Source organism: Lissotriton vulgaris, chromosome 2_1 (genome assembly GCF_964263255.1).
Source record: "Lissotriton vulgaris chromosome 2_1, aLisVul1.2, whole genome shotgun sequence".
Lineage (NCBI taxonomy): Eukaryota > Metazoa > Chordata > Amphibia > Caudata > Salamandridae > Lissotriton > Lissotriton vulgaris.
The window spans coordinates 1,585,550,784-1,585,574,268 of record NC_141687.1 but is presented as its reverse complement, the minus strand read 5'-3'; the positions used below and the strand labels follow the sequence as shown (position 1 = coordinate 1,585,574,268).

Sequence of the window (23,485 nt, the reverse complement as noted above, 5' to 3'; positions counted from 1 at the left end):
GGTTGTTCTTGAACTGGGAGTCAGATTGATCTTTGTTGCGATGTCAGTTGTGTTTTCTGTGCGCTTGTCCAGTGTGGAATTGTATGTTGCATCGATGTGAGCACTCCAGATTTGATCTGTCATGTCCGAGTTGAACTGTCGCAGTTTACTGTTAAGAATAAGGTTTATTTTTGCCCAGAACTGTTTAGAATTTCGCAGCTTGGTGGCATGGAGTATGGTGGTCTCAAGGTTTTCCTTATACTTTTGCTTGGCCAACTTGGTTTCACGTTTTAGCTCCTTTTATACATTTTCAATTGATGTGAGAGTTTGTTGTGATAATTGGGGGTCCTTTTTTCGAAATGACCTTAGGTATGTATTCAGCCGCGTTTTTATTGAACCCATTTTTGGCATGTACCACTTTCCTCCTCCGTTTCTTTTTATTTTTGTGTCCTCTGCACTTTTTTTGGTATTTTTTGTTGATGTTGACTACGAAGGACTCCCAGGCCTTTACTGCGTCTTGAGCTTCTACTAACGGTGAGAGCAATGAGCAAAATGTCTCCATTAGATTGGAGATGTTGTCTTCATTCCAGTTTAATTGTTGTAAGTTAAAGAGTTGAGATAGATAATGCGAAGATCTGGGATAGTGGCCCTTTCAACCCGTTTTAGGATATGGAAATCTTTGATGTAAGGAAATAGATCAAGGTCTGCTAATGTAAAATCTATTGTTGAGCCTGTATTCCTGGTGACCCTCGTTAGGGCTGCTGGTCTGTCCAAGGTCCCCTTCCATTTAGCGTATGCAGAAAGAGGGCTTCCAATTTTGCTTCACATTTCTTCCCCATTGCATCTTGTCTACTTCGATTGCCCTGTCGTGGCTGTATAAATGTCGCTAAATTTCCCTCCTGTCCTTGGATTAGGTTCATATTGATGTCACCTGTTGTTATCATATTATCACTTGGGTAGGTGGTTTTCAGCGTTGTAATTGCAGCAATTAGTTGCTTTATTTTTTTCCCTTTGTGTTTTCTCGTTAGGTGCATATATAAATTGAGAATTAATAGACCCATAGTAGGAGAGATTTCGTCTATAATGCATTGCATCCATGTCGAATCTAAATCAATACAGACATCTCTCCAATGGAAGTCGGTGGATATAAAGATCGATAGCCCTTCTTTTGCCCTATGTGCCGTGCCTCCCTTTGTGCTGGGATTAAATGTTCTTTGTATCCCACAAGTGGCGAGTTTTTTGTCTGCCAGGTTTCCTGAAGCAGAGTATGTTGTGTTGTGTGATGAACTCTATGAAATCATCTTCCTCCAACTTTGTGCTTAACCCATTGATGTTCCAAGAACAGATCTTGCAACCCTGCTCTTTACCTGATGTTTGTCTTGGTTTTATTCATTCTACACCCCTCTGATTTAAAAACAAGGGAGCTTGTGGGTGCCTCTCGAGATGGGTCAGGTATATATATGACTTGTACAAACTAAAATAATAAAATAGGGGAGCAATGGAGAGCATGTATGCTTGGCCACCGGAGAATGGGACGGTAGTGTGCACTCTGTTCCCCTGAGTAAGGAATATTAAGGCTGTAATAAAAGGTTTGAAAATTTCTCAGGCCCAAGGTCTTGATGGACTTTCATCAGATATAATCAAATGTAATCCTAGTTTGTGGGCTAAACTGCTGGCCCCAGTGTTCGGGCGATAAGAAATGGACATGACCCCACCAGAAACCTGAGACTTTATAAAGTGTAAAGTGATTAAAGGGTTTTGAGCGGGAAAGTGGCATCTGCCCCCTCTGTCTAAATGCTCCCATGATTTTGTGAATATCATTTTATTTTTTAGATGCTTTAATATAGTAAGGAGCATTAAGTGTCATTTAGGGGTTGCCAGGAGCTGTGTCTGTGACCCCTAGCTTGCCCCTTGAGACCTCTGGCACTTTCTTTGGAACTCCTGGCCTCAGAGGAGGCAAAACCAGTTTTAGGAACACAGGAGCAGATCGTACTTATGAATATTGGTTTGGCTCCACTTTCCTTATTTTCTGCCATTTTTTATAATACTAATAGTAAATATTATTGTATTATTCACTATTATTATTATAAACATTATGTACAGTTCGCTGGACGATGACTCTTACTGTGAGGTGAGGTAAGCTAAAAATAATTTAAAATGTATATGTGTGCCTGCTTGAAGGTGATATTGTGTTTATGTATGAGAAAATGTGTGAATGTGTGTCTGTGTGTGTGTATGTGTAGGGATCTGTGAATGAGTAAAAGTAAACACCAAATGGCAAATGATGATGCATCTGCTACCCCTGGCATTTTGATGAATTGACATCCATGGTAAGAAGGAGTCTGTAACTCACTGTTTTTAGAAATATACAGGTCCATTCGCCATAGGTAACATTTTGTCTGTAGTAGCCAAAGGGCTTGTTGAGTTGAGTAGCTCACAGCAACAGATATATTCTTATGGAAATGCTATATGAGAGCCAAAAATCCGGGAGTTGCGAGCCTTGTTAAATTGAGTTTACTTATTAGTATTACAGACCACCATAGCATATCAAAAGATATGAATTCTGAGGTGGGCAGACCCCCACAATATCACCCCCTGCTGTTTTAGTTGGATCTTGTGTCCTTAAATTGAGATGTGGTGGTCTGCATTTTGCTACTATATTTCCATTCTGCACAGTAATAATTATGTTTTTTACAAATAATAGTGAAACTGCCATGGATAATTTCCTGTTTGTGGTCCATGGAAAATCTTGCCCTTACTATTTGTTCTGTGTTTCTTACTGCACTTACCCTTTGTATTAGAAGTTAGGTTGTGATCTAATTGAACAAACAATAAGGATAATGCCATGCTATAAGTAAATTCCGGTCTGTGGCCATTTAGAATATCGCATATTTTGCACCTTAACAATTGTATTTTGCATAAATAATAATGAAAGTACTATACTATGATTTGTGGTCTTGAGAACATTGCACTTAACAGCCCTTCTGGGTCTTTAATTGTGCCTACCTTCTATATTAGCAGTTAGGTTGTGCTATAATTGTATTTTGCACTTAAACAATTTTCATAGTATAGGTCAATTCTGATCTGCGATCTTCTAGATTATTCTGTGAATAAAGATTAAGGTGTTTTGCATTTTTCACAAATAACGAGATTCTCTTACTTTAGGTAAATTGCTGATTTTTTTTTACAATATTTTGTATGTATATTAGTGGATCATAGATGAATATGTTTATTGCTGCAATTATATTCATTTTTGTTGAATTGTGGTTTTAAGAAGGGCGTTGTTTTTTTCAATTTTAATATATGTCTATGTATTGTTTGCAAATCAATCTATTAAATACGAATGCAGATATGCAGCCCCACAATGCATATGCACCATGACTTTCACTTCTAAAAGGGAGTGGATCTGCATCATTTGTGTGTATTTCACCCTCATAAATGAGCTACTGAGGATCGTTACATCCTGCCTTCTTCTCACCAATGTATCAAATGACATTTTTGTTGTAATTGTCAGTTTTTCTAACTCTCATATTTGCTACTTACCTGAAAACCCATGTATGATTAATGCAAAGACTCATCCTCTGCAAGCAGTTAATCAAAGAAGCCACACATATTTTGGAGTATTTCGTAAATCCCTTCAATTTTTGTCTAATATATTTGCATTTCACTTGAAATTGAGGGCATGTGAAAATTAAACTTCACTGGAAAGTAGAGTGAAGTCAGGAAAAAGTGGCCTTAACCCGTTTAGCGCAGCGCAAAATCCGCTCCGGGCATTCTATTGCGCGGGCGGGGCCGCGTCGGCCAACGGACGTGCACGGCACTACCGAGGTAGTGTTCGCGATGGCTGTTGGCCGACGGCAGCATTGAAGGCGTTAAAGAAAGAGCGTGAACTTTTCTTACTTTTGACATTCTTTTCAGCTGGTTGTTCCTCTAAATCACAATTTTAAATCAATTTACACCAATATGTGCACCAATTCACTATTGAAAAATTGATATGTTCAGCGACTAGTAAAATACCAACAGTTTGCACAGCTCCAAATAAACAAGGGGGTTTACTATGTAACACTTCTATCGCTAGCCATCTGTTGAAGCTGCTTTTTACTTTCAAATAAAAAGCAGCATTATACACATATTTGCAAATTATCTTAGTTGCACCTAAAGGATTCTCTATTTGAACTATATTATAGACTGCAAAAGTTTTACATATCTGTACCAGAATATAGTGTGTTTGATGTCCCATAACTATTTATTTTGAAATAAAAGGACATTTTACTATAACCCTAATCTTGTCATATACTTAAATAGTTTTAGACTAGTTGTTTTGCTCTTCTTTCATTTGTCACATTCGACGAGAGTAAGAGCAGGATAAATGTTTTTTTGGGTTTGGTAAACATGCATGAACGCATTTTCATTTTTTTTTGTGTATACAGGAAGTATAGCGATCATCGTTCCACTGGTCCTCTTGGTGACTTTGGTTACAACTTTAGTGATTGGACTTCTACTTTGCAAAAGAAGAAGGCGGTAAGACTGCTAGCATTACTCAGTCCTGGCTTAGTCCAGTTCAGGAAGAAAACAGTCTATTCTCCTAAATCAGGATTACAAACATTATGGAATTAATGTGCTCTAAGATGTTCGCCATACACATTTTGCCATAAAACACCTGATATTATTTGCTTGAGCAAAAGTGTTTGGAAGAAAGACAATCTGTGGTAATCAAGAGTCCAAACTTCCCTACTGCAATTTGTCTTCAGTGTGACCTTACCAACTGACAATAATGTGGAAATATTGCTTCTTTTCTTTCAAATGATTGTATTTCAAATGATTAGAATACAAGTTCCATTTGAAATTTGCTTTGAACCCAGTTCAGTTCCATACACAGTACTCACATCACAAGTGAAGGAGAATTTAGGAATATATGCCATTACAACACAACCCATTACAACAAATGTTTTTACAACACAGTCTTTACATGGCAACTACAATTACATTGCGTGATTTAACAACGCATACCATTACAATACATTTTTTAAAACTACTGTTTCAACACATTCCATTACAACGCATTATATCACATCACATACCATTACACCACATAATACTTTTACTGCAATGGTAGGGTAAGTGTTGGGTAGAGTAGGGGAACAAATTACTATCCACACTCCAGTGAGTGCAACAGTAGGGAAAGTGTTGGATAGCGTAGGGGTAAAAATTGCTATTCCCACTACAGTGAGTGCAACAGTAGGGAAAGTGTTGGATAGCGTAGGGGTAAAAATTACTATTCCCACTCCAGTGAGTGCAACAGTAGGGAAAGTGTTGGATAGTGTAGGGGTAAACATTATTATTCCCAACTACCCCTAAACCCATACCCACCCTAAAACTTAAAATTCTCCATTACTTACATTATAAAGCGTAGTGATGACATGCATAGTAATGGCATGCATTGTAATGGCATGCATTGTAATGGCATGTGATGTCAATGCACTTGCGTTGTAAAAGTTACATTGTAAAGGCATTGCCATGTAATGACTGCGTTGTAATGGATGTTTCCAGAATTTAGTTATATCACCAGTCACAGGACATCTCTGTCATTGCAAAATCTTTTTAATCTACTCACCACTGGCAAATTATATCAGTTTAGTGCATTCTATCCATTCTCCCATAGTGGCACACAGCCGTGGCCCATGGAGGGAGTTACGGTGGGGCAGAGAGGCGGGCGGGGGAGGGGCAGGGTGGGGGCTGCTAAAAACCGGAATATGGATAATTGGAGGTAAGTAAACAATTTAATGGTTAAAACTAATTTGCATTTTGTAATGCATGGCGCGCTACGAAGTTTGTTTTATTTATTAAGTTCTTTACTTACCTCTAATTATCCATATTTCGGTTTTTAGCACCCCCCCACACTGCCTCTCCCCCGCCCGCCTCTCTGCCCCACCGTAACTCCCTCCATGGGCCGCGGTTGGTGGCACACCTGTTGCTGTAAGTAGAGTAATAGAAAGAAGAGGTGTGATTCCTCTTCTCATTCTGAAGTAAACTAACATAAGCTTTATAAAGCAGTGGTGCAATGAACCTTTGGGCCATTACTTTAGCTACAGTGGTGCTGTGGATCATTGCATCAATGTTTTGCTGCCTGAGGCACTTTTGGTTTTGCAGAAATAGCCACAGATGTATGTGATTTCCATCTTGTTAAATGGATCACAATGGTGCCCATTTTATGACTGCGCAGTCCCAAATGGGTATTAGCAGCCACGGCCCGTGGAGAGAGTTTCGGTGGGGGGGAGAGGCGGAGCGGGGGAGGGGTAGGGTGGGGTTGCTAAAAACCAGAGTATGGATAATTGAAGATAAGTAAACAATTTAATAAATAAAACGAATTTCGTAGTGCACCCTGCATCACATTTTGCGATGCAGGTCGCGCTACGAAATTCATTTTCTTAATTAAATTGTTTACTTACCTTCAATTTTCAATACTCCGGTTTTTAGCATCCCCCACCCTGCCCCTCCCCGGCCCCGCCTCTCCGCCCCACCGAAACTCCTTCCACGGGCCGTGGCAGGGTATTAGTTTAGTACTATTGGTGAGTGGTCCCATGCAAATGAGAAACACCTTTAAAACTGTGCCTTTTCCATATTACAGATTTGGGAGCAGAAGATTAGGTGTTACCAGAAAATCCACTGCTTGAGCACCACAAGTGAAAGGAGGAAGCATAGCAGTCCTAGTCACAAACATCTGCTGGGGGGATTCTTGCCACTTTATGTATAGTGTAGCCATTTTGTTTGGACTGATGATGTTATGTTTTGACTCTACTAACCAGGCCAGTGCATGTGTTCTGACTCCTAAAACATTTTAAAATTGGTCATACTCATAAATTGCCATATTTCAATTACCTTTAACTCCCTAATATATTGCACAAAGTGTTACTGGGGAATGTAAGTTCATTGGTACTGGTAGACTGCAGCACACATTGTGCCACCACTAGGGTGACAGTGCAAAACATGACCGCAAGCCTACCACTGTAGCTTGTCTGCACCGTTTAAAAACTGTAATTTGGACCTGTCAAAATAACTCCTTTTGAAGTGCGTTAACCATACTTTTAAATATTAATAAGTCACCCAATTAGGCCTTAAGTGCCCAAAAAGCAGAGTTCGTTGTATCAGAAAGTAGGACATGCAAAAGTTTAATGTTAAACGTCCCAGAAGTGACAATGCCCTAAAACTCATTTTCACTGTAGCAGAGTTAGCTGTTCCGTAGGAAAGCCTTGGATTACAATATTAAACTTCTTTATGCAATCTCTGCCTGGCAAAACCACAACAAAGTCCATTCTTAGATGTTTTACATGTTGTAGTATAAACCCAATTCACTGACAAAGCTGGATTTGTACTACATATTTTCACAGAAGATACTTTTAAATGTTCACCTTTTTTATGCCTAAAGGAATCTATGCAACTTTCAAAAACAACATATCTGAAAATGGAACGTTCCAAGTAGTAGTCTCCAATAGTGTTTACCATAATTCAGCAATCCCCTCTTCTACTATTTTCTATAACCCAGCATTATACCCGCCATAAAATAATTAGCTCTATCTCACTTAGCAATTACGGTCTAGGTTCCTCGGTTAATTCCAAATTTTTTCTTGATATTTACTGAGGAAGTTATGGTTGGTCTTGAAATCTGATTCGGCAAGTAATTCAGATTGCTGGCCTAATCATGATTACTGCGAATTGCACAATGAATCGCTAAAGAGAGGATTTCTTTGTTTTTTTTGTTTAAATGTGTTGGTGAAACAACTTAGCAGTTATGGTGTGATTTAATGTATTCAATATAAATATTTACTCCTCAGGACGAAAACAATCAGGCGGCAACCAGTTACAAATGGTGGAATTAATGTAGAAATAGGCAACCCATCATACAACATGTATGAAGTGGACCATGATCATAACGATGGAGGGCTTATACATACAAAGTTCCCAGTAGATGCAGACAAGGTAAATGTCCACTTAAAAAAAATCCTTCTGTGTTTCAAGAATTGATACTTTTTTCAAGGCCATGTGACAGTAAATGACATAATTCTAGAATTTGCTTGATGTGTATAGTTTTGTACTTATTCTACAAAGAGCGCTAAATGGAAACTAATGTACATGTGTTGATCCATACCGCATGAGAAAAACAAATCACTTGGTCTGTGGTGGCTTCTGTGGGTAGGTAACGAAATACAGGAGTACAGCATAGTTTAAAATTCAGCTTAAGTCGTTCTAATAGACTTGAATAAAAATAATAGATTTTGAGAACTTTTATTAATAAAATGTACATTTGCCTTACTATCAGACATGAAGGGGTGATATTAAGACATATTGGTAAAGCAGTTGGAACTGACTTTGGCTGCCAGCCATTTCGTTTTGTCAATAATAATTTTTTTTAATCATTGTTTTTACAAAACGTTAATGTTGAGCAAGTTGTCAGGCCCTCGTCATTCAAAAAAATGTATTGGCTAAAGACAAATATTCTAGGTTTCAAAACGCACAAATTGCCATGGTAGCTCTTAGCAATAAAGAGAACTACTTTACGTGTGAATTTGTTCATTGAAGTAAGAAGCGAGGACACCCACTGCCTCTTGCTGTGTGCTCTTGTGGGTGGAAGAATAGTGTGAATTGTTTAATAACAGACCATTGGATAAACAGGGGTGGCTGAAACCCCCATAAAGTATATCATTTAAATTATTTTAGTAAAAACAAAAGATCATGGCTAACATCAGACTTAAAAAAACAGCTTCAAAGAATATGGCGTAACGTTATTTTGCATTTCTTAAGGAGTAGCTTAAAGCAGCAACGTTCATATTGATAAAAAAATTGGGCTGCCAACACAACAACGCGATTCTAAAGATTACTAAATCACGGTAAATTTTCATCAGGTTTAGATCTCTATATGTCATGCATTTTATTAGTTGTTTATTTTCTTTAAACCAGTAGCAATAACTACACAGTACTAGATGTTGGTTTTTACACTATACTTTACAAGTTAGGCTCTAAAAACTTCCCATGTAAACAGTTCTGAATTTCAGGGATACTGTTTGGTAAATTACATACTTTAAGATGGTTCATACCGTAGTTCTTCTATATTGACTGAAGCAAAAGGCATCCTTGCACTTTCGAGATGTTTCAGCTCCATCGAAGTAAAGTGCTTTCATCAATGAGCTTTGAGAGCTTGACCGATAAGCACTAACCCATCTGCCACAATTCCTCTTCGCGACGAAAAGAAAAACACTTCGACTGGCTTCTCGCTGGCGTCAGTTTCTTCAATTTGTCCATGGGATTAAGTGATCTGCGAGTTGACAACTGCAGTTTTATCCGCTGAATATAGTGTGCATGGAAATTTAGTTAACGACAGATATTGTATCATGAACTAACGTGCTATTTAATGTATACAATTTATAATGTTCGGGTAAAAAATAAAGCATTACTATGAATTTTGTTGCCACATATCAAAATGTCCAAGTAATAATATATATTTTTTAAACGCGAAACAAATGCAGTTTAAAGTTGTTCGCCATGCTAAAATGATTTATTTGTGTACAGTCTAGGTATATATGGGGAGGCACCCCTGTATTCAAGCTTCCACATACTGCTCCTCCAATCTACCTAAACTCTGATCTGAAGGGACCACTAACACAAGGGGTGAGAAAATCCATTGCCATGCTCATTTCATTATCGACCCTTACATCCCCCCTTCGACACATATAGTGCTCTTCATTATCTCTGCACTCTTTATCAGACAGCATTTCTAGAGATGCACATTAGTTCACTTATAACCATAAGAGTTGTTGCATCTTACCATGCCTGATGCTTGGCTGTGCATAGAGAGAAAGGAATGACTGTGTTTACAAAGCATTTTGCTTCTGGTTGAATGAAAACAAGCTGGGCTGAGTAAGTAAGGTCACAGAGACCTTCTGAGTTAAACTAAGCACGGAGCCAGTCCTCATAACAGTACAAGGTGCCCTAGTAGAAAATACATAACACTCTGCTATTCCTTTTTTAGATACATATTCTTTGATTTTGATTTCAAGCTTTTATTTATTTCAGAAGAACAGCATACTATTCTTAGATCATTGATGACATTTACCACAATAATTCATCTTTAATCAGTTTTCTTTGTTCTACTGGGCTTGAGCACCTACACCACCTACTATAGTATAAATTACATAGCAAGAGAGGAAAGTTATTTTCGTAGGAGAGATTACATGTACGTCAATACTAAATTAAGACACACTTAGTGGTTATGAACATGAAAAAAGCAAGACTATCTTATTAAACAACCCACTGCACTCTGCAAAAGGTAATGTGAGTACAAAGGTAGATGCAGTGGACAAAAGGTTTTGTTGGCGAACAAGAACAGACACAGACACAGACACCTCGTACTCTCTCACTTGCTCCATGGCTTCCCAGACTCCATATTGGCACCTGTCAGCACATTCTACACACCAGAACACGTCATTTAAGGTGTGCACATTTATGGTGATGTCACCTCAATCCTGGTGGAACTTCATCGGTTCCCCCTGCTGGCTGCACCAGCTACACAACCAGCTATATTGTTTACAAAGCCAGTACAATCAGCACCCTTGCTTACCTTGCGGACAAGCTTACTGTCTAAGGTGCTCCTCAATACAGTCAAAACACCATCACACTAGAAAGTATAAAAAATAAAAATTGACTTTTCTCTAAATGCTGTCTAAGGTGCTCTTAATGTGCTCAGGACCTGGAACAACATTCAAAAAGACAGCTCCAACACCGTTCCACTTCTGGAAAGAGATGATAGGGCTCCTCTTTAACCCCTCCCATGCTCGTGACGGAACCATTCCATCACGAGCCTCGGGTGGGCTCTGCTGGTGACGGAACTGTTCTGTCACGGCCCGCTCGCCGGGCCTGCGCAGGCGCGAATTCCTCGCCTGCGCTGAGTGTTCTGAAGAGCGGGCGGGCCGTGACGGAACAGTTCCGTCACAAGCACAGCTCACCCGCGGGCCGTGACGGAGCAGTTCGGTCACAAGTACGGGAGCACTGCGCGGCTCCTTCTCCTCCATAGCGCTGCGGCGGAATAGCCGCCGCAGCGAAGGGGTTAAACAGCACTAAATCACAGTGCATTAAATGTCAACAACCCAGCTACCTCTCGTATCACTTGTTGATTTCATGCTTGTCTTTGAACCTTTTGGTAAGGTTCATGCCATAGGAAATGTACATACATGCATACAGTGTCTTAGATGATAGTAAAACATGATAGTCCTCTCATCCAATAAAGCCTACACACTTGAACACACAGTGGTACACAAGAACTGCTTAACTGCCAAGACAAAGAAGAACTGAGGACAATCTCAACAGTCTGACCACTACCTTTACTAGTTCAAGTATTATTAGCTATCGGATGTAATTTTCAGTGACAGACCTACACCTGGCCACGGGTGCAGATCTGATCTTCCACAAACATTGTTTTATCACATAGCAGAACACAATTCATCAAACACTATCAAGCGTCCTTTGCTCTTACAACATTGTGAGGATTATGTTTGTGTGTGAATATATTTCAGTATGTGTGTGTCTTCTGTGTGTGTGTTTTTGTAGCTACCTCATTAAGAAACTGACAACGTATCTCTCCTTGAATCACAGTGACTTATGCTACTCTGCAAATCTTCCATGATTCATTCATCTGTCTTCTGCTGTTCTTAATGCTCATGTTACCAGTTTGTCAATTTACACTATGTCTGTCTGAGATTTCACACTCCACCTCTTGCTGGGTCTGTTGATTGTAGTCCTCTGACATCTTTGTCCCCACATTCTCTGCCCATCCCTGATTTATGTGCAACATTCCACATTAGATCTATCTAAAGGCAAACAAGGCTGTCTCCTCACGTCATGTTCAGCAGTTATTGATGATACACTTGTTACTGCTAGTAGTGATGAAAAGGCTTGACACTTCTATCATGTGAGAGGCTATTGCGTAAGGGAAATATCAGACTGCTAAGGCACTGTTTTGACAATCATACGGACAAGGTTGACACAAATTTGAGACGGGCTGGCATGGCCGCAATATGACAATGACTATTGACAACTTATTCTTAATTGCAGATAGATACTGCGGGTTAGACAATGAGGAAACCATCATATGTCATACACACCAGGTCACAGTTTTTAGCAGAAATCCTGTTGTGCAGGTCTCTGGTGTGATGGAGAATTAGGGTGGGTTTTCTGTGTGTAAATCTGAAGAACACATGTTTTATAAGACAAGTTTTAGAAAATAAATGTTTTAGGATAGATGCAGAATCAAGTATAGTGAAAGGTACAGTGATGAAATATAGTAATAGAGCATCAGACCATTACATTTCACAATAGTGATCAGTTAAACAAACTGCTTGAATGCAAAATCAGGTTAACTAGTATAAACATCCTATTAAAATGTTATGAATTGCATAAGTAAGGATGTAATCATGGACATAATTTAAACACTCATTTGGTCAATGCTTTCATCAAAGGTTTATTTCAATTCAAAAGCCACAGGGCCTGATTTAGAGTTGGGTAGTTTACTCCTCTAGTTTGTAGTGCAGATATTACATCCTGAGGTGGGTACCCCATTGTTCTCCAGTTACAACACTTTTTGGATTTCGCACTTCATCGACAAATCAGCATTACTAACCAACTCAAAATTCGACCCATTACATGGAGACAAATGCAAAAACAACAGTTAAATTCACAGAATGCAGAACAATGGCATACATTCACCCCAGTACAGAGATCTGGGCCTAAATCCATCATTTATTTGCTCACCATGCCATTCAAGTTTGGACCTAGCCATATGCAAATCAGTCTTGACCCTGTGCCTCATGGGAACAGTCCAACCCGAACTGCCAAGCCAGGTCCTCCCTGGACTGGAAACAAGCATCCTAGCACCGGTTTCGGGGTTTGAGCAAAAGAATGATGGATATAACCCAGATCTCTTGACTGGGGTTTAATGTTTTGATTTATTCTGCATTCCGTTCATCAATTGTGTGTCTTTTGCTTTTACATGGAGAGGCCTCATAAGTACTGTTCCTTTGAAAAGGGAATTTTGTTTTGCAGTCAGTTGGTGCAGACGAGATAGGTAACAACACAGGACTGAGCATTGTTTAAAGTGAATGTTGGTTGGGTACATGATGGAGATTTCTACTTTTGAAACTGCTTGCAGTGAGTTGGCATATTATTGAATTATAGTGACTTGTTAAGCAATTTTACTGTCACTGCACTGTAGCAGAATTTGAGTTTATCTGTAATCTTGCCGGACACAATACAAAGAACTCATAAAGGGGCATTGATGCTTGTTGTTGCCAGAATTTCCTGCAGAAGCTCTGCCTATGGTCAGCTAGTAAAGCATTTTGTTGCAGGCACTCTTGCTGATAAAGCAGGAGAACGTTTGGAAACAAATAAAATATCCAGATGTGAAGGGATTTTTATACATCACATTTGATACATTGTTTAGGATGCTGTGCCTTTCAGTGCATACTCAAGCAGCTAAACGATGCACTAGATGGCCCACCCTAAATAGAGGAGGCCTTCTTATGCATGGTAGGAAACACATTTGTGGTGAATGGTCCACTGGTCAAATGTTTCTGATAACAGAGCCAGTTGAAGTCTTCCATCAGAAACCATTCATTTACTCCTCTTAATGAGATGGGGAATCACAAGTTTAGCAGTGTGGGGCAACTACTGATTTCGAAAGATCATTCTGTTTGCCAAGGTCTAAACTACCCCTCATTTCTTCTCAGTAGGTAATTTTATATAAACTTTGTTTGACTTAGTTATCTCATGGGTAGATATACAAAGTATTTTTGTGGTATCAAATGACCTGATTCGCAAGTTACAGATTCACAATTTGGCTTTGTGACCCAGCATTTATTTAGTATTTGAAAGGGCCTTGTTTGGGGCATCTCTTCCAATACTGAATTGGATTGGTGTGTACTAATGTTTTGAGACAAAAATCTGACACAAAACATGATAATCCATTCACAAACAGGAAGGGGTCACCAACAGAACCACTTCCCTTTGTGAATGTAGCCAAAACATTTTTAAAAAGTCGGCAGTGGTCCTATGGACCACTGCCTACTTTATCAAAATTTAAACTTATCTTTTTCATTTGTTTATCACATTTTATTTTCCTTTAAGGAAAACAGGAAGCATTTTAAAAAGTGCTTTGTTTAAAGACAATCACAGACATCCTGGTCTGCTGATGCTGTCCTCAGCAGGCACACAACACTTTGATGTCTGCCATCCCAAGTGGATTGCAATGTATGCCCTAAATGATTAACTTTCATGAGTTAGGTTGGATTGCAACCCACTAGGAATTGGTATTTTGCAAACCCACCATTTAGTAGATAGTTTGGTCCTCAAATTTCCATACAGGTCCTAAAAATACTAGTCCCAAAATGTGACCAGCATTTTGAAAACAGTTCTTATTGCATCTGGCCATCAGATCCTAAATGTTTGAAGCTTCCATTGAAATACCAGGAGATGAGATCAGTCAGATCAACAGAAGACATTCCTGAGTCAACTTTATAATTGAGATCATATCCTCCATCTGTAAACTACGAATAATCTGAGTTCACTTCAGAAAATAAGTAATGTGTGTGAAGTGTTCCAAATTATTTTACAGTAGCACTACCACTGAATATCCAGAGCTATCTGTGACCTCGAAAAAAGACTGTTGCAGTGTTTTGTGAGGCTAATTATGTGTTTCTGCTTCAAATTCGATCCAAAAAGATACCTGTGGGTATGATTTAGAGTTTGGAGAAATGGGAGAACTTTTTTTTAAAGCTGTAGTTCCCTGCAAGGCTTGTTTTGTCCCACCTTCTTTAGAGCTGTAAGAATTGTCAGGTTTCATACAACTTGACTTGCAGTTATGCATGAAAGTCATAATACAGCTGTTGATGATCTACAGTATAGCCAGATATGATTTCTCAACCACTCACACATCCTGGTTGCTCACAAACAAACAATAAATAACGCCAGAGGTCTTATCTACAGAACCCACCACTCAGTTATGTTGCCAAGATGTTGAAAGATAAGAAGAATGTTGTTGCCCTTCCTAGAGGAAGCTTGAAATCATATCAATTGGTTCAAGTCTCTAACATAACTAAAATGGGACACACCACCCAATGGACACATGGAGTCTGAAGAAAGAAGGAAGATACATTATTTATCATTTGTGGTCCCATCAGGAAACAAACTGGCTCTTTTGCATCAAAAATACCCCTCACGCAAATATATTCAAAAGAGGTTGTGATAAGAGGGTCTCTAGCTAAAGAGAACACTGAAGGTACACCATAAAATCCAAATCCAAATCCAAAAAATTACCTCACTGTTACCCAACAAGACACACTTTGTCGGCCTGGGATTTGATGTGCAACTCAGAAAATCTTGTAAACAATCTAATTTGTGTCCTGTAGATTACATACAGTTCTAAGCAGTAAGGACTTAACTCATTCAGCCACCCAACCAGCTATCTTGTCATTGAGATTTACAAAACAGTAAAACGTGGCACTACTGTTGTTATCTGATTAAACAAAATATTATAAAAAAGGCAAATGTTGCATTTGTTCTCTGTGTGGGATAAAAACCATTGCAGCACATAGTTAAACTGATTTTCAAATCATCACCCTCATTCTCAGGTTCAGAAAGATCATTTTGATTGTTGCTGTTGTCTCAATAATTAGAAAACAGTAATATTGAACTTTTGATTTTACCAATTAAGTATTATCTGTTATCAATAATGTGCACATGCAAATGAATGATTTCTGTAATATTGTAAATCATGTATCATGTTTTTTTACGTAAATAAATGAACTGGTAAATGTTTTAAGCTTACAATACTATATTTATGACATTTTACCTCTTTGTGTTTTTCTGTTCATTAGCCAACAAATTACTCCAATCCAGTGTATGCAAAGCTATTTGTGGATGGGCAAAATTGTCGGAACTCTTTAGCGAGTGTGGACGAAAGAAAAGAACTCCTTCCAAAGAAAATAGAAACTGGGATAAGGGAGACTGTGGCATAATCTTCGGTTACCTTTTATACTCTGTATAATTGTATAAAATATGAGGATTACTTTTCTATGTACCAACACTCTTATAATTGTTTTGGCATCAGCATTACCTCTTTTTGTTGTTTTTTTGTTCTGCTGATGACTATTAATTGACCATTTGTATGGTATTTTTATGATAAATAAACTGCACTACAGTATAATTGAAAACAAATGCTGCTGTTATGATACACCCTCAAATATGCGGAGAAGATTGCTTGGTTGTAGTGTGAATGTTAGCAATTGATTTCAGACCGCATCATAGGTGGGCTGGGATTATTATCTTGGAAGAGTCTAACATATATACAGAATATTCTGTAAATTGACATGTTGCGAATGGTAGAAGAAGGAATGAATGGTCTTCTTGTCTTTGTGCCTATCACTAAATGAAGTGTGCTCAGCTGGTAGATGACTGTGATCCAAACAAGCACCAAAATATATTTACAAATTCAATGGAGATCACAACTAGTTTGCATTATTCAAGAACACATTGTATCAAAGACAGAAACATCTTTCAGAAGTAAATATGAATTATATAGTAAACATTTGGAAAACAAATGCACTTATAGTAACTATGAACAAATGTATGCTGTAACTTTTATTGATAAAGAGTATTTTTAAAGCACCAATAACGCTGAACATAAATTGACTTGAAGGTTGCTACTTAAAGTAATGGACGATTTTGACAGCATATCGAATGTTGTCTGTTCATTAAAAACGAAACACATGTGCTATTCATTATGGTAAATAAACTCTTTGCAAATAAATAGTGAATCTAATTAGAGCCTTCTGCTGTACTATGAAAAGAAAGAACACAATGAAATGTGCCAAGGACTCCAGTTCTGGCTACATGGTCAGGTCAAAGGCAGGAAAATAAATTATACGTGGACACAGGTGTGCAAATACATCAAGCTTTCTTATTAGTGACGTTGCTTTTAATGTACATGCTTGGTCAAGCACAGTTCACTAAAACAAAGTCAGCACTGTAATACAGAGTCATATATCCGTGACACAAACTAGTATGCCAATCAATAAAAGACTCCTTGCTCAAATGCCTATCAATGTTACAATGATGCCTAAATATTGTGAAATTATAAATTATGCTAGAAGATTGACTATCACAGCTCAAATTTTGTTTCAGAATAAGGAATAGCATGTATGTGAAATAACGTTTCACAAAAATGCAACGCAATATTTTTCATGAATTGTAGAAGTCAAGCAGATCTGATTTTCACATTTTCATAAATAGTGTAAGATTTGCATTACTTTTCACGATCTTTTATTATTTCCAGGAATAATGCTTTCAATTAGCTGAACATGTATTTTTTCAGAAAGACATTGATGGTGTCTAGCACTTAGATGTATTTCACCAAAATGATCATTGTATAATATCTGTAAAAGATATTTGGATATAATGCACTTATCTTAAATGTGTCAGGTTGTCAAAGGTCCAACAGAGTGAATACCCATTAGGTAGATAAGTAAAACAGGGTTGATTTATTGAAAGGTAACATGTATTTGTTTAGAAATTGATGGGATTCAACAAGATCAAAATGTTTCCAATAATTGTTTTGTTCACGAAATTTGCAGCAACTGGTCATTTATTATATGGAGCACACAATGTCAAGTGTCTACTTAGGTCAATGTGGGCTAATATTAATGTCAAGTTTTCTTTGCACTTGTTGATAAGATTAATGAAAATGAATTTCCTTTTAAAGAAAATGAAAGGTGTATCAAATACTGGAGTGCTAACTATACAAAGTATCCTTTACATATCTTTGAAGGCACAAAGGACTTGTTCACATGATAGAGTGCTTTGGTTCATTTTGAAGACATGCCTGACGTTTTCTGTCAGCATGGTTTAATCGAATAAATGAATAACTTTGTGATTGCTCTTTATTCTCTTTTTACAAACATTAGAAAAAAAGAAAACAAAGCTGTTTTATATACCTTTTTGTTGTACAATGTGCATGCAAACTACCTATTTCTAAACTTTGCCATATTGAGGCCTTTTTACAATATAGTCTTTACTTATGTAATATTTGTGCAATTTGCTTGAGAAATGTATTGCATATCATAAACTTTTCAGGTTCTTGTTTAAGTACATTTACGAATTGAACAGTATTTTTCATTTTGGTTATACTAGTCATTTGGCCTATGTTTCTATAATGAAGTGTTGAATACTTTATAAAAACTTATGTTGTTGACGTATTTATTTATTTAATGTACTGATATTGATTGAACAAAATACAGCCTTTCTATGTGTTACTATATTCATATGTAGAGTGAAATACATGACTGAATTAGGACACTTACCCAAGAATCCAGTTTCAGTAGAAAAGATGGTAGTTAGAATGGAAATATTTGCAGTGGAATGTGAAGCGCATCATTTTGTGGGGTTTAGAATTAAGTGTAAAGCTTTCCATGGGAATCACTAGGTGAGCCCATAGCTAATCCAACAACTAGAGTATATAAAGAAGTGGCATCACAACTTTTGGTGTTAAGCATTGTATCCAGTCTTTACCGTGAGCAACCAACTTGCTTGCCAAAGGTGAAATGAAAGCGAAAGGTGATGGTGACTTAAATTACATGACAGCATTTACATTGAGTTAAAGTGCTTTGGTCTGTGATAGATATCCTGTCTCAGTGTTGAATAGATGTAGGCCCTCATTTTGACTGGCAAAGGAAATGGACAGATGTTCCCCTCAGAGTTAGCAATACCAAGGGCATTTCTGGGATTGTAAAAATGCCAGTCTTTTCAAATAGTTTCCCCATTGTCACTTTGGAAATGAGGAAGTACTGGGGAAGGGGTCTGTAAATCAAGATCACATTCCGCGTTATGGATTTTCACACAGCAATGTCAGTTGCTGCAGCAGCTGAATTCTCCATCTGAAAATATACAGATCTGTAGAAATCATGTTGACACCAAAATTGGTTGGGGCTGGTAACTGTTGTTACCACCTCATCATAATTAAAAGGCCACTCCTACTGAGAGCCTTAGATTGGACACCTTTAAAAAGCAATAGAATGTAAATAGGGTTGCTCCTTTTTTGGTAATGTTTGATTGCTATAACTTAGAAGTTGTTTGGTATCAGAAATCAGATGTGCTTCATTACTGTCCAAGTATGTCAAAGTCATTTTTCAGTAAGGTTTCAAATACATTTCTGACTGATGAATTTCATTAACAAATCACGCTCTTTGACAAGGGTCATTTAGAAATATTGTTATAATTTCTTAATTTGTCATTACATGAAATATGAAAGTCTAAGGGGCAGATTTATGAGGCCCTTGCGCCTCTTTGTGCCGCAATTGCGTCACTTTATTTGACGCAACGGCGGCGCAAACAATGCGCCCTATTTACAACGTGACGCATCTAGGAGATGCGTCACGTTGTAAAGCCCTGTGCCATGAGGAGGCATTCCTGCACAGGGGGGGGCGTTCCTGCGCAGGAACGCCTCCTAAAAGTGGCTGAGTGAAATCTATAAGATTTCACTCAGTCACTTTCAGGCCAATGCTGCGTCAAAACCCTGCGCCTGCTTGAAGCAGGCGTAGGTCTTGACGCAGCATTGTGAAGATGGGGCACCCCCGAGCCTTGCAGGAGCTGCATCGCGGTTGCGACGCAACTCCAGCATCTATATGACTCTGGACAGCCGATTCACAGTGCCCCCATCCTCCTGGACACCTTTGCAGATTTTGACACAGTAGTTCACCCCATAGTCATTCAACACCAATACAAAATCAGAAACATGGACACGCATTCCGATGGCTTTGCTCCTTCCTGACTGGACCGACCAAGTCCATCAGCCTGGCACAGTACACCTTGGATGCCAGTGACCTAACCTGAGGATTCCAACAAGGATTCTCCATGAGCTTGACCCTCTTCAACCCATACATGATTCCGCTAGCCAGCATCACCAGCTTTTACTATATCAATGTCCCCTTTTTACCGTTGACATGAAACTCATTCTCTCTCTCATAACCGAATCAAGATTAAGGACTACTAGATGGAAATCCTCAATTGGATGACGAGCGACTGTCTAAAGCTGAACACTGACAAAACAAAAATAGTGAACTTCGTGATCAGCACATCATTGCAGGGCTCTACATGGTCGCAACAGAGATGGGTCTACAACACCAAGAACCTCAGGATCTTCAACAGAACGCTGTCATCTCCACCCAAATCAATGGTGTCACTGGCTCATGCTTCCATACTCTGAAGCTACAGAGAAACATTTTCAAATGGCTCCCAAGTAGCACCCAGAACACCACTACACACTTCTTGTTCACAAGCAAGCTGGACTCAGGGAACACCCTCTATGCCAGAATCAGCAAAAATATAACCAGAAGGCAGAAGAACAGTCAGAACTCTGCATCAAGAATAATTTTCAACCTCCTGCGCTGCACTCACATCCCCTGAAGAGGCTCCACTGGCTCCCCATTCTCAGACGAGCACAATGCAAACTCCTCACACATACATTCAAGTCACTACATAACACTGGCCCAGCATATATCAACAATCGCATCTGCTTTCACAATTCTTCGAGGCATATCACTCATTTAGGCTCCCACTTGCTCAAATCCCATGCAAATGGAAAAACAGATCTGACAGCAGAGCCCTCTCCTACATTTATCCTAAAGCATGGTTGGACCTGCTGCTACACATAAGTGCCTCCTCCGCACTTCTTGAATTCTGTAAGAAACTGAAGTCCTGGCATTTACAGTAGTCCAACTGGACCCTAGGTGAGCCTAGGCTCACACCTGCTCAGCAGCAGTATATCCTTCTGGGTGACAGTACACTCTACAACTCTGCACAACATAACATAAAATCACATGTGGCGTAATGGGGCACATTTTGAGATAGTATTGTTTTATTATTTTGTTATTTCTTTTTCAATCTTAGCAAAGGTTTCACCTCCATCATAGCAATTTGACACTCAAATATAGCAATATGCTACTGAAAGGTGACCTGCTGTACGGCAACACGTCTCTGTTTTTTAGGAACTTCTGATCCATTTGGGTAAGAATCTTTTTTCTAGATCTGCAAATTATGCAACAGATGATGGATTATGTGGCAAATGCAGCAAATCCCTAACTAGGTAGAAAGCAAGGGGCTGCAGAATTGCATTATTCCAGTGTCCTTGGCATTACGTAGGTATTCATATTTGAAAACATGAAGAAGGTGTAAAGTTCTTCTGACAAAATTATACTGGATGCAGCTCAATTCACTACAATGCAAATATGTGTCAATCCCACAAGTATATGTTTTGTTATGCACCTACCCTGAGGCAAACCACTGGCATAGTTGGACCCTATGTGAGTGAGTGCAGGATGCATTAACAAAAGATGGCAAACTATTGTCTCCCTAACAAGGGAGACTCTTTGACTGTTTCAAAAGTATTCCTTTTACTCCCTACTCTTGGCAGGGTTAGATTCCTTATCACTGCCCAAATTTGAGGTGGAGTGAGAACAGAATGTAGCTCCGTTAGGGTGGTGTTGCTTAGCCTCCAATTCACCTTCAGCCTCCAACAACCTCAGAACAGGAAGCAACCATGAGCTTTCGGTAGAAAGTTGCTACTTTAATAGGTTTAAATGGATAAAATGCATTTATCTTTTATTAAGAGCGGTCCATAGTATAGACAAAAATAAATTAGATCTTGCATATTAATAACTATAAATGAAATTAAAAACCCCATTTCTAAATATGACATGAATCCGCTACCGACCGAACAATTGCAAGGAACAGAGGTATAAATCAACGCAGACCACCAAATTCTCTATTGTTGACAACCCATATCTTGCTCAAAGATTACTATATTTTTTGACAAGGGATACATTTCTATCTTATACACAACAAAATAAATACCCAAGAGTTCAATCACCATTCATTTCACATTGGTTTACTTCAATTTTTTTCATGCTTTAGAAATAAAGATGTGTGGTGTTATTCATCGCATTTGATTAGTCGCCATCTAAGAAGATCATCTGCATCACAATGTAAATTGCAAATATGACAAACCATCTGTGTTTATTGAGTGTGTTAAGATATTTCTTTCATTGAAACTCATTTTAGGTACCTTCTTCAATCAGGTTACTGCCATTAATCACAGTAAATGGGATTAGAACCACAAGTAAAATGAAACATTGCATGACAAAGGGAATGTACTGACAGTCTCCAGAATAATAAAATCTCCAGAGAGAAGGACATATACAGAAATGTAGAAATAGTGCGATGAAACAGTTTGTTATCCCACAGGTGAGCAAGTGAAGCATGTGCAGAAGAGTATCTCCGACAACAATACGGCACTGGCCTTAGGATGGGTTATTTACAATAAGCGACAAGAAAAACTCAAACTTAAGAAGACACAGTGGTAGACGTGGTTTCATACCTTTCACAATGGAATGAAGGTCAGCTACATTAAGCATCCTCTGGAAGTCGAATAGATATCGGGCTTGGTTCAGCTGATGCTGTTGGTTTTGGCGGGAGAAGGTAGTAGCAGGAAAAGTCAAATTTTGTAGCCTGTCGTCCTGTCAGGGTTCCACTGTCACCTGACCCGTCATGGCTCCCTTGTGGTGAGGTGTGCATTGCTCACAGAGAGTGGACAAAGTGATCAGCGAGAGAGGAGAAGGCTCCTCACTTAAATGACAGGCCTGGGGTATATGCTGAACCCCTTCCTGAGTATCAAATTATTCCTACCTTGTCACTGGTAAATGAATCTCATACCTAGTCCTGCCTCCCTTTTATCTCTCTATTCAAGCTGGCACCAAAACATTGTGAAAGGAGTAACTGATCAAAAGTGATATAGGGGCAGTCCCACCTGCAACAGGCTAGCACTGGGTATAAACGCAGAACCCACAGACATCTCCTGAGAACACTCCTGGATCTGCGAAGAATCAAAAGGACTAAACTGCTGTCTAAAGAACCTGAAGGAAGATTGGACATGCTTGTTTGAGCCCAGGACACAAGACGCGCAGGCATGTTGGGTCTACAGTGGTGGTCATATAATAAGTTGATTTTATGATCATTTTAATATCAAGCCTGGTTGGTTTTGAAACTAGAATTATGAAAGGTTTGTGTCTCCCTTTGAGGTGACTTTAAAGAACGCACCTCTGGGCAATTCAGCATTTTCCAAAGATAAAGTAGTTTTTGGTTTAACCTGTCTTTTCTGGGACTGTAGCAGTTCCAATTTGTTTATTCACGGGTAAGGGACTGGTTGGGGATGGGGTGGGCTTCTCTACTCCTTGGCATGTTGTGGAGCTGGCATGGGAGGTTGGCAGGTTGTTAGTTATGTTTCTGGTGAATATTACATAGTCATAAATTGTCAAGCATATCACAACCACTAAATAGTGTATCTTACCTAAATGCTGCATTGAAGGAACCCAATAACTTTCCAATATCATTTATTTTATTTTATTTCGAAGGTGTT

At 38.7% G+C, this 23,485-nt stretch overlaps 1 protein-coding gene across 1 annotated transcript in view; it reads left to right on the top strand.

Annotated features, from left to right (window-relative positions):
* Positions 1-18,244, top strand: part of LRP1B (LDL receptor related protein 1B) — a 3,669,685-nt gene extending 3,651,441 nt beyond the window's left edge. The window contains exons 89-92 of the mRNA XM_086955170.1: positions 4,410-4,500; positions 7,812-7,956; positions 9,544-9,642; positions 15,897-18,244. Of these exons, the coding sequence (XP_086811296.1) occupies positions 4,410-4,500; positions 7,812-7,956; positions 9,544-9,642; positions 15,897-16,037 (476 nt within the window). The 3' untranslated portion in view covers positions 16,038-18,244. The remainder of the gene's footprint in view (positions 1-4,409; positions 4,501-7,811; positions 7,957-9,543; positions 9,643-15,896) is intronic.
* Positions 18,245-23,485: the final 5,241 nt, after the last annotated feature.